The sequence below is a fragment of the Typopeltis vanoorti genome, chromosome 11 (genome assembly GCF_054136105.1).
Source record: "Typopeltis vanoorti isolate ZY-2024b chromosome 11, IOZ_Tvanoo_1.0, whole genome shotgun sequence".
NCBI lineage: Eukaryota > Metazoa > Arthropoda > Arachnida > Uropygi > Thelyphonidae > Typopeltis > Typopeltis vanoorti.
The window spans coordinates 68088528-68101067 of record NC_143559.1 but is presented as its reverse complement, the minus strand read 5'-3'; the positions used below and the strand labels follow the sequence as shown (position 1 = coordinate 68101067).

The window sequence follows — 12540 nt, the reverse complement described above, 5'->3', positions numbered from 1 at the left end:
TATGGGGCGATTTGATCAAGAAAATTGCACTTGCTGAAGGAATTACTACTTTTAGCTTTCTGGATTAAAGATATGGCAAATGTAATAGAGAAAAACAAAAAAAAAAGTAAAGGAGATGTTAGTGCTTGTTGAAACTAATGATTTAAGTAGTAGCATAAGTGTGTTTCAGAACATATGATATTGTGGTCTGTATCTATTCCATGTTTTGCAAGGACAGATTTCTCGGATTTCTTATTGATGGCATTAGACTGGTGTTCTAGTATTTTTATTTTCCCCCACTGAATGTCCAGCAAAAAAAAAAAATCAAATAAACTAGAATACAGTTATTGTTTGATGAAGTATAAACATTGATGGGAATACCAGAGACAAACTAAAACTTTATTTTGCTAGAACCCCCCCCCCCCCTTCTATGGTCTGCCAAAGATCCAGAAGGAAGGCATTCCTATTTGTCCAATTGTTGACTACACAGATTCTTCAACATATCACACAGCAAAGTTTCTGCCACATTTATTAAAAGCTCATATTAGTAATTCCTGCTCTTTCATAAAAAATTCCACTGATTTGATAAAGTGAAAAAGTTTTCATACAGCCTAAAGATTTAACGATAGGTTTCAATATTGAATCGCTTTTCACTAATGTGCCTCCAGAAGACACAGTTCATTTGCTCTCACAAGCTTTTCAACCGAATACAGTGAAATTATTCAACTTTGTCATTCACTCTGTTTTTTTTTTGTCAAAACAGAATCTACATGCAAGTTGAAGGAACTGCTATTGGAAATCCACTCTCTTCTGCTCTTGCCAACTTGTATTTGGCACATTTAGAAGACATTATTATCGCATTAAATAGATGACAATTCTGAGATTTGGTCCCACAACAAAGTTATATTACCTGACTTTCTAGCAACCATAAGCAATCTGCATCCATGAATTAATTTAATTATGGAAACAGAAAAAGAAAACAAATTATCCTTCTTAGATATTCTACTCTGCCCATCGTCAAGTGAACTAATTATCTCCATGTATTGAAAACCTACTTTCATGAGATGCTATATTCAACAGCAATCAGCTCACTATCCCTTTCATGCAAAGTTCTTGCTGTAGTTATTTGCAGCATAGAACAAATGATGTGAGCACATCATAATAAAGATTAGAATTATCAAAACTTTATTATCATGTGCTCACATCATTTGTTCTATGCTGCAAATAACTACAGCAAGAACTTTTAAATATCAAACGATATATGAAACTCAATGGCTTCTCACACCAGACCACACAATGTCTTTTGGATTCCTATATTCCAAGCTCAAATAACGAGGACACAGTACATAGCGTCACTATTCCATCCATTTCTGGCATCTCAGAACCAATTTCTAGAATTCTTAAGAAGTACAATCTAGTGGCTACATTTATTCCAATCAACAAACTATCATCATGGTTCCCATCTTCTAAAGATAAATGAAGACAAATTGAGAGTATGTGGACTGCAGACATAGGTAAATACGTGAAAGAGTGGTGATGTGATAGAGGTCTATAAACTTCTGACAGGGTTATCAACTGATGAAATTTTTCGTTATATGGAAGGTGGGAAGAGGACAAGGGTGTGTATGATTAAGAAATGGCCATGTGAGAGCTAGTGAATGAAACAGTTTTCCCCTTGAAGTGATCACTGAATCCAGCGTGAATGAGTTTAAGAAACTTGATGAGTCCTTGGTTTCCTGGAGGCCTCTGATAATAATAATAATAATTTTTATTGTGAGACTGTTACCTGCTTACTGGAAGCACAAAGTGTTGAAAACTGTGTTTTGCACAGTTTTCAATTTATGTAATCTCTGGCAGATCCATGGTATTAATATGCTATGGATTTCCTACAGTATGTAAGTGGATTGCCATAAAAAAAAAAATAAGAAGGATGTTAAAATGAACTATTAAGAAAAAAACAGAAACTGCACCTTTGAAAAATGCTTTTTAACAAATATATCCAGATTTTTTAGTACAGTATCCTCAGCTATTTGATATTCATGAATATCAGTATAAGATAACAATGGCATTTGTCCAGTGGTTTCTATATTTGTTTGCATTGCTTTGTTTTCCTCTTGAATAAGTGATTGCAGATCTTTCACAGTAGCCACCAAGACACCAGTTTCCTACAGGCATGAAAAAAGAAATGAATGCAATGAAGACTTCAACATAATTAAAAAAAAATTCATAATAATAAGAAATACCATATATCACATATATATACATATATAAATATATAATACGTTATATATATAAAATGTATTATATATTTAAAACATATAAAATGTAAAACTTACAATTCCTACACTAATATGTTACTTCAGCACTTTTCTGAAACTACAGTTTCATGTTGTTCCTGTAATTATAGTAATGATGGAAATAGCTATGCTTATTGGAGCTATCTCCTTATCAACCATATGCAAATTTACATTTAATATAAAATTTAGATTATATTAACAATAGTTAAAAGAACATACTGGGTAGGTTTCAGAAAGTAGGGATAACAAGATATTTGGAGCTAAACTTGATAAGTCAAAAAGTAAAATGCGAGAGAGAGATGTTGAGAACGAAACTCTGTTATGTGAAAGTTAGATATATAAACTGAATAGACAAAAATAAAATAAACATGAATATAAACAGTAAAGAAGAAAGATGATGAATGGAATGAATATAGATTTAGAATCTAAAATTATGAAACCTAAAATTTTGGAAAAAAGTAAAATCAATGAATAAAAGGAAACATGCAAACAAACAAGCAAAAGATAGTAAAGTATATATAGAAACAATGACATAATGGTCTATTGGCTATTTCCTTGGGGTAGGGACACATCAGATTATGAACGGTGCAAACCAACAGTGAATTTGTGTAGTTATGATTATGTATTAAGAGGAATTTGGGTAGTTCAAGATTAATGGTGAGTAATGTAATTTATTTAACTGCCAAGAGAGTGAGACGAGAAACATTATTTTTGTGTTTATAGCATCCTGACTGGTTGATTTGGAGCAAAATTTGGTTTCATTTTCTTGGAAAAAATCAATGAAAACTTCATTGATAATTTGTCAATTTCAGGAGTGTGTTGGATCATATAGTGAGTAATTATATTTTGGGAGTGGGATTTTTATTGATATTATTAGTATGGGGGATATTATAATCATGATCATATTCCAATATGCGAGACTTTAAAAATGAATGTTTGATTCAATGCAGCAGGTACTGTATCCTCATTGGTAGTTAAACTTGTAAATGACATCAGACCATAGTAGTATATCAGTGTGAGACATTGCATTCTGTTTTAGCAAATTTTGTAGTTTATTATTTTGGTAAAAACAATTTTGTAATTAGAATATGTGAAGATGTGTTTGATGGTTATGTAAATATTGTAAATATAAGAGAATATCAGAATGGTGTAGAATTTAGTTAAGTTGCTTTGGGAGTGAGAAATGCAATTTTGGGTTGCGTAAATGGCATAATTCTTGTTGGAGGTATTGGTGAGAACAGAACAAGTCTTTTAAGTATGTGATTTCTTGGTTTAGGCCAGTAATCAAGGAAGAGTATATGTAAGCATTGATGAACTGTGCAAAGATTAGAGAACATTTTAATCATTTAATTTAAAGAGTGATAGGAAGAGAAATATAAGTAGCTTCAAATCTTGGTAGATTTGTGCATACTTTCATACTAATGGTCAGATCTAGCAACAGTTAAAAAAAGTTTATAGATTTATCTTTCTTATATTCGATGGAGAATTCAATCTGTGTCTAAAGATATTGAAAGTTACAGTGAGTTTTTTTTATAGCATTCTTGTTACTGAAACATAATGGAAAGGATGATAAGAATTGTTTCCATGAGAGCAAGGAAAAGTTCAGCAAGTTCACTGCTAATATTTCGGCTTATGGAGAGACTGAAAATCTGTTCATAAATATGACCATTATGTTTAAAGAAATTTGCTGAAATTATAATCTTAATCAGAGAAAGAATGATGTTGGAGGGGGATAATTATGTTTTTGATAGATTGTGGTCATTTATAAGAGGTGTGTGTGTGTGTGTGTGGAAGTCAATGTTGGTGTATAAAGGAAGAAGAATTGAAAGAAGAGGAAACATTGCTGGGTAATGTGATAATTTGTTTTATATGTTTCTGGAGCTTATCAGCATTTTTTATCATAAATTTTGTATTTTTAAGTAATAGTTTGATAAATAGATAGACATTTCATCATGTCAGATATGGTGATCTCAAACAGCAACTGTATTCAGTGAATTGGCTGCAAACAGCATCTGTACTCCATGTTAGGAGCAGCTGAATTCAGGTCAAGGAGAGGGGGGGGGGGTTGATACTTGACGAAATTTAACCATTGAAACTGAATGAACTCAAACCAACCTAAAAATGCATGCAGGCTCGACCATCACCTGGTCACACAAGGATCATGCCCACTATTAGGGAACCAAGATAGTGAAGGCGAAAAATATGTTATTGAAACAAAACATCGCATAGACAAGAAAAACATAAGCATAGGAACATGGAACGTTAGAACCATTTACCAAAAAGGAGCACTGAAAATACTACTACATGAATTAGAACCAGCACTTCCCAAACTGTGGGCCATGGCCCCCTTGGAGGGACAGTTAATTTTGTTGAGTGGGGCTGTGAAATAATGTAAACAAATTTAAAATGTTTTAAGACTAAGTAGATATTTTTTATCTTAAAAGAAACGTATTTAATTTTTATTATTTCTTTTTTGTTATTTTTAAATATTTTGATGGAAAAATTTACACATTGGTGTTGGTTCACAAATTTTGCTTCCTGCGTATTTCGGCATGAAATTTTAAAATTTTTTCAAAGGGAGCCTTGACATCCATAAGTTTGGGAAGCACTGAATTAGACAACTACAGATAGGAAGTGATTGGACTCTGCAAAACAAAATGGACTGGAAAAGGAGAATTTCACCATGGACAATATGAAATTTCAACTTCAAGCAGGGAGGACAACAAACACAGGCTCAAAACTCTCTATTGTTTTACAATCCTATCTCACCTAGGATAATTAAAGCAAAATTTAAACATCAATTGGATCGCTGACTATTATTCAAGTCAGTGATCCAACTTCAACATCATCAGATGAAGAAGACACTGAGGAGTTCTATATGGATCTGCAAAAAGCAGTACAGCAGGCATCAAGCCAAGATCTAATTGTAATGGGGGACTTAAATGCAACAAGTAGGCTAAGACTGGGATACATGGCGAAGAGTAATCAGACAGTTTGGGTATGGAGAAAGCAATGAACGTGGTGAAAGACTGCTAAACTTCTGCTTAATAGACTAACAATAACCAACACTTTCTTTAAACAACCAAAACCCCAAAGAAAATGGACATGCATATCACCAGACAGACAAAACCAACAATATGACTGACTATATTATTGTAAACCAAAGATGGAAATCAAGTATCCTAAATTGCGGATCCCTTGCTGCAGACTGTGGATCAGACCATAAACTAGTACTAGCAAACCTAAGAATAAAGTTAAAATCTGAAAGCACTTTTAGAGTCAAAAGGAGACTGAATGTAAATAAGCTACAAGACAATAATATTCTAAGAAAATATCAACTAGAACTAGATAAAAACCTGAAGGAACTACCAAAAAAGAATATAAGCATCGAAGAACATTGGTGCAAATTGAAAGAAATAATATTAAAATTTGCAGAAAATACAATAGGTTACTCAAGAAAGAGAAAATAAAAAGCATTAGATCTCAAATGAAGGAAAAAGGTTAAGTGAACAAAGGAAAAGCATGAAATTAAAACAGGACTATAACATCCTATCCCTCTCATCCATCCTAGGACGGGTTGAGTTTCCTCCTAATGAGGGGTTACTGGCGTATTAATGCAGCGGGTTTGCCACTACTCTGCTGCATCCCCTAAGGGTGATATTCATGACTGTAATCCGTGTGTGTTCACAGGGCCGGTTTGCCTGCTTGCGGGATAAAAAACCTCAAATAAACAGAGGAGAAAAACCCTGCTGTCCATGCCCAAGACCGGCTAACTTGGCTATGGCTGAGGAAGATACTTGAGCTCCTCACGTCGTTGACGGGAATTGAACTCAGGACACTCCTTCCCCAGGCATATGATTGCAAATCGCATAGCCACTAGGCTAGCCATGTGGATGGACTATAACATAACTGTCAGATTTTAGGGCAAGAAATCTTATACTAGAATATTAATTAATACTTCCTATATTTCAATAATGTTACATTACCATCTTCAGGATCACAAAATAATGATATGTGCACACAGGCACTAACATTAAGCAAATACGGCTGAAAAGCAAATAAGACTATAACAGAAATGAATATAACAGATTAACCAGAGAAATTAGAAAATTAGTTAAAAGAGACAAGAATAACTGGTTAGAAGAAAAATGCAAAATGACAGAGAAGCTATCAAAAGAAAATAACTTCCATGGATTATATAAAGAAATAAAACAAATAAGACACAGACAACAAAAATGATAATGATCAAAAACAAAGAGGAACAACTAATTGAAAGTAAAACAAAAAGAATTTCTAGAGGAAGAATACTTTAGAGCATAGGTTCCCAAGGTGGGTGGTACCGCCCCCCAGGGGTGCTGAAGCCTTCTCTGGGGGGGGCTATAGTAAGATCAGAAGCATTTGGGGGCTTCAGGCAGTCAGGGGTCGGTGGCCCTTTATAGAAGAAATTAATAATATATAATATATATTAAAAATTAATTATTTTCATGATTTTGCGATTAGATAATCATTTAAAATTTAAATATTGAATTTTAATTCATCTTATGCCCGTCTTTCACGATCAGTTTTTATCAATTTTCTATTCATTTGAAAATTTACCATGTCAGAAATAGATGTCAATTTTCTATGCCAATGAGAAAATTGAACGTGTCATACAGGATATTTTAACTTCTATTTTTTATATACTTAAAAAATTTATTCATTTTTTGCTATTGGAAAAATTCATTGTGCCATACAGGCTTTAGTCTATCCACGCAGCAGACGAGTCTTAACTAGTAGTATGTCGGTCAACTATTATGTAGGTAATTCACTCAATTCAGCATGTTTTGACAGGAATATGGGTGCTTGCAGTGACTTGTTCAAAGCACGAGTACGATGGTATTGCAAACAAGTCAATGCATGCAAGTCGATTTGGGCTAGATTTCAAATCTATAAATACCAGTGGTTTAGGAATAAGTTTCATTATTTTTTGTGTGCTTTGGCAACAATCAACAGTCGAAAGTGTAATAGATAAGTGGAGTCATACAAAGTGTAAATTAAATCTTTTATTTTGTGAATATTTTTGCACATTTTATTACCGCATTATGTCTGAATATAAGAAGAAATGTTGGCAGTACAGTATTGAGTATTTGAAATATGGTTTTATTCAGTCTCAAATATTTGAAATATGGTTTTATTCAAAATGTTATAATGGGGGCGTTACAAAATTTATGTATTGCAAAGTGGGCGGTGGCTAGAAAACGTTTGGCAACCTATGCTTTACAGACTTATATAATAAAAACAGCTCTCAGGATATTATTATTCCAGACACTGAAATGGAAGAGGAAACAAATATCTTTACCAAAGAAACATTAGCACACAGCATAGATAAACTTAAAACTAGGAAAGCACCTGGTATTGATCAGATACATGCAGAATTCTTAAAAGCAGGAAAGGAACAACTTCTGGAACCATTAAAAGCATTATTTGAAAGGATCTACAAAAATGAAGCAATACCTACTGATTGGAGCAAATCAGTTATAACTCCTATACTCAAAAAAGGAGATAAAACAGAATGAATTACAGAGGCATTACCCTCCTAAATATTCCAAGTAAGGTTATAAATTTCATAGACTTTCATTAGTCATTTGATTCAATCCATAGAAGGAACTATGGAAAACTATGAAAGAATTTGGAATTCCAAACAAAACTATAAGAATAATAAAGAATCTATATGAAAAATCCGAAAGTGCAGTATGAGTGGAGTAAAACAGGAATGCAATCTTTCACTAGACCTATAAATTAAAGATACAAAAAAAAAAAAAAAAATACATACTTGGTTTAATCCTTTATCCAAGTGAAAGCAAGTTTGCGCCTGAACTATTTTCAGGACTGGGGTAACTCGTATAAAGAAGCTAATGACTCCACATCACTTGCCTTAGTATACCATAATGCAAAGCACATCTCTTTGAAGAAATGTATAATGCTATGCATTATAGGAAGGGTCACTACCCGTTACATTTACGTTTACATTTATTGAGGTCTCATTAGTGGGAGCCAAACCCAGAGTATACAATTTCTTGTATATAACTAAGTATATAATTTCTTGGTATCTTGAATTTATAGTATAACCAAGTGGAAAAACTTTCAACAACTTTCTCTAATCCAGAGTATTTTAGTAATAAGATGTGACACCTTTTGGCTACTTTTATATGCATATATGACTTCTGCATTACTTCAACCTTAGTATCACCTCTGGTCTGGCTCCCACTGACGAGACCTCAATAAAGGTTGAAACTGGCTCAGGTCTGGCTCTGCTTTGGGGTCAGGTTTTTGCCTGTCTCTGAGTGGGGCCACTGCTGATATCATGGCTCTGCTTGGTGTTGGGTGAGCCTGTCACTGAGTGGAACAACACGGAGTTGGGCGATCTTTTGGGATTGTCTTATTTTTAGAATCCACTTCACCTATACAAAGGTCAAAACTGGTCTGGGTAGTGACCCTTCCCAAAATGCATTGCATTATACATGTCCTCAAAGAGATGTGCTTTGCATTATGGGATACTAAGGCAAGTGATGTGAAGTCATTAGCTTCTTTATACAAGTTGCCCCAGTCCTGAAAATATTCAGGCACAGACTTGTTTGCTTACACTTGGATAAAGGATTAAACCAAGTATATAATTTCTTGGTATCTTTAATTTATAGTATAACCAAGTGGAAAAACTTCCAACAACTGCCACCAGACTGTTCAATCTTACACTGGAAGAAGCAACCAGTAAGGCCTTAAACAAAGAAGACTCTGGAATCAAAATATATGGGGAAAATATAACAAACTTAAAATTTGCTGACGATACTGCATTACTTGCAAGCACAGAAGAAGATCTACAATGAATTTCTGATAAAATAAAGCAAGAATGTATGAAATTTGGATTAAACCTAAATATAGACAAAACAAAAATTATGCAAATAGAAAAAAGAAACACCAATCTGAAAATTGAAATTAATAGTAAGAATCTAGAGGCAGGTAGAAAACTTCACCTACCTCGGATGAGTAATCGAGTACAACGGTGAAATTACAAAAGATATAAACAGACAAATTAGACAAGCATCCCAAACTTTTGGATGACTATATAAAATATGGAAGTCAAGAGACATGAAACAAGTAACAAAAGTAAGAATCTATGAGACAATGGTCCTCCCAATACTTCTCTATGGAAGTGAATGCTGGAATCTCAACAAAGCTGAAGAGAAAAAATTAACTACTGAAATGGGTTGGCTAAGAAGATTACTTGGAGTATCTCTGCTGGACAGCCTAAGAAATGAAGACATATGGAAACAACTAAAACAAGAAATAACAATAATAGACAAAATCCAAGAAAGAAGACTGCAATAATTTTCCCATGTGACCAGAATGGGAACAAAAAGATTACCAACTAAAGACCTGTATACAATGATGGAAGGTAAAAGATCCAAAGGACGGCCCAGAATTAGATGGATAGACAAAAAATAAAAGAGGACCAAAAAAACCAAATCGCAACAAGTGACACAAAAGTGGACAGAACTGTTCACTCTCCAGTGACAGACAGAAGTGAAAAGAGTTCATTCGACCTCATCATCATCCACATAGATGATGGAAGAGAGAAGTAGTTTGATAAATTAGGAAATAAATTTGGATGCAGTGTGTTTATAAGAATTTATGGGGTAAGCAGGATGGTAACTTCTCCGAGTATAGTAGGTGTTCTTTAAGTTCATGTAAAAGTTTTGCAATTTGTTTTATGATGTTTTAGGTACGGTTTTCTATAATTACTTTATAAGTATTAGTATCACTGACAATGTCTACAATTTTATTGTGGTAATCAGATTTGTCAATTACAGTAATATTGCCCTTAACATTAGGCAGATAATTTTTTTTTTTTTTTTTCAATTTTTTTATGGCTTTTGTAAGATGAGTGGATAAATTAGGTTTTGGAAATATTTTACTATTTATGATAATGTTTATTTAAATTATATCTATGTTTGGATCCTTTTAAGTTTAAATTCTATTATATGCTCTCTCTTTTTTTTTTTTTTTAGGAAAGCGTTTTGGGGAATAGTAAAATTTAAGCCTTTTGTTTACTACTTCAATTTCATCCTGAAAAACTTGTATTCCTCACAGTGGAATACCAATCCCCAACATATTGGATTGCACGAAGAGCAAGTTACTCTGATTTTCCCTGAATCACACATGAAGTAAAGGAATAAACCATATGATGCTTTCTCTCTCTAAGTATATACATTATCTCTAATATTTGTGAGCCTCCATAGCTCAGTTGGTATAGACAAAGCCCTTTGGTTAGAAAGACCTGGGTTTGATTCCTGATGTGAGAAACTTCATCTTGTCTCTTTTGACTAAAGGTGAGTAACTGGTCTCATGTGGAGGTAGAGGGTTTTTTTCACCCAGAAACTTGGGTTTTTCATCCCTCAGAAAATGCAAACCAGCCTTGAACACACATGGATCCACAGTCAAAAATACATACTTAAAAATCCCTCATTGGAGGGCTCAACCAGTCCTAAGCGATGGTTGAGGAAAATTGGGGGAATCCTACATGACGACGACAACAACAACTAACAATTGCCCAGACACTCTTGTTATTTGGAACATTCCGGGTTTGTTAATAACAAAAATCAGTGTACAGATAGTAGGAAGCAGTATTTCATCATAACAGTTATGATGGTGATGTGATCAACAAAATGAAGATGTTCTGGCATTACTAGCACAGGAAAACACTCAGGATGGCTGCTGAAAATGATTGACAGGGAAGGAGGGTGTTAAAATGGGGTGGTTAACTGGCTACAATCGACACGGACCATCCATGATGAGTTCCAGAGCACCAGTAACACCATGGTGAGCATTAATACTGTACAAAAAGAACCCCATTTACTGGGTTTCTACAGAAGAGCAGTGGCACACAAGCCAAACATCACAACAACAAACAAGGCAACTTGTCCGGCCTAGTGCAAAGAGCATGTGAACTGGACAACTGACCAGTGGAAAATGGTACTCTGGAGTGATGAACCAAGGTTCACCTGCTTCCAGTCTGATGGCAGCGTGTGGGTATGGAGGCAGCCTGGTGAATGCTTGTTACCACAGTGTGTTGTATACCCATAGTAAAGTTTGGTGGTGAAAGAGTTGGTGTGGAGTGGGACCACTGGTCATTATCCATGGTTCCATGAAAGCAGTGCAGTACCTGATATTCTGGATAATCAGGTGCTGCCTACACTGTGGAGTTTTTATGGAACAGACCTGTGTTGCTATCAAGACAACAATGTCCCATGCCACAAAGCTGCAGCTTTTATGGAATGATATGAAGAGATGGTGTTAAACAACTGTCCTGCGCAGAGTCCTGACTTCAATCCCATTGAACACCTGTGGGATGAATTGAAGTGGCAATTAAGGCCCAGAGTCATGTCCTCAATCTGTCACTGAACTCAGTGCTGCTTTGATGGAAGAATGGAAACAAATTCCGCATGATGTCTGCCCCATATCGGTGGAAAGCCTCCCTCAAAGGGCACAGGAGGTGATCAAACCCAAAGATGGACATACCTGATAATAGGGTTTGCCAGCTGGTATCAATTGTAAATTGCTAAAGTGTCCAGACAATTATTGGTAGATAGTGTGTGTGTGTGTGTGTGTGTGTGTATATTCAGACTTCTTGAGCTATATTTGCATTATGGAGCAATGAGATTGCAGGTTATGTTCTATAATGCAAATATAGCTCAAGAGGTCTGAACAGACAAAGGATTTGATTATAATCACTTCCTCTGTCTGGGAGAGGTTATTATTGTTCTGTAAGGCTTTGAATATATGGACTATGCCTGGATTCCTTGGGGATGGGCAGAAGAAATGCTGGAGAGAATCCAGGAGCACATGAAGTGACTAAGAGTTCTGTGGAATGCTCCCTATGAGAATAGAAGTTGAAGTTTAGTTCAATTTTCTAGTGAATTTTTCAGCGAATTTTTTCTGTGATGAATTGTCCATGACCCATTAGTAATCTCCTATCAACAATTTTTCTCAAAATTAGTCTGGCGCTTCTCGACACACCAATATTGCCAGATCTTATATTTAAGTCTTAGGCACTTTAACTGCATGAATCCACCTAGATCACAGTCTTCCTCTGGATCTTTTTCCGCCATCAAACACCTGTTTTGCTTTCCTCTCTCTCATTTTATTTAAGTATACTACCTTAGATTATCTCTGCTCACATACTTTTCAATGTTAATAATGTCAAGTTCCTTCCTAATATCTTCATTTT

At 34.7% G+C, this 12540-nt stretch overlaps 1 protein-coding gene across 1 annotated transcript in view; it reads right to left on the bottom strand.

Annotated features, from left to right (window-relative positions):
- The window catches only part of LOC150101694 (HAUS augmin-like complex subunit 3), a 203207-nt gene that overhangs the window by 128696 nt on the left and 61971 nt on the right, over positions 1-12540 (bottom strand). The window contains exon 6 of the mRNA XM_090400697.1: positions 1950-2144. Within this exon, the coding sequence (XP_090256823.1) occupies positions 1950-2144 (195 nt within the window). The remainder of the gene's footprint in view (positions 1-1949; positions 2145-12540) is intronic.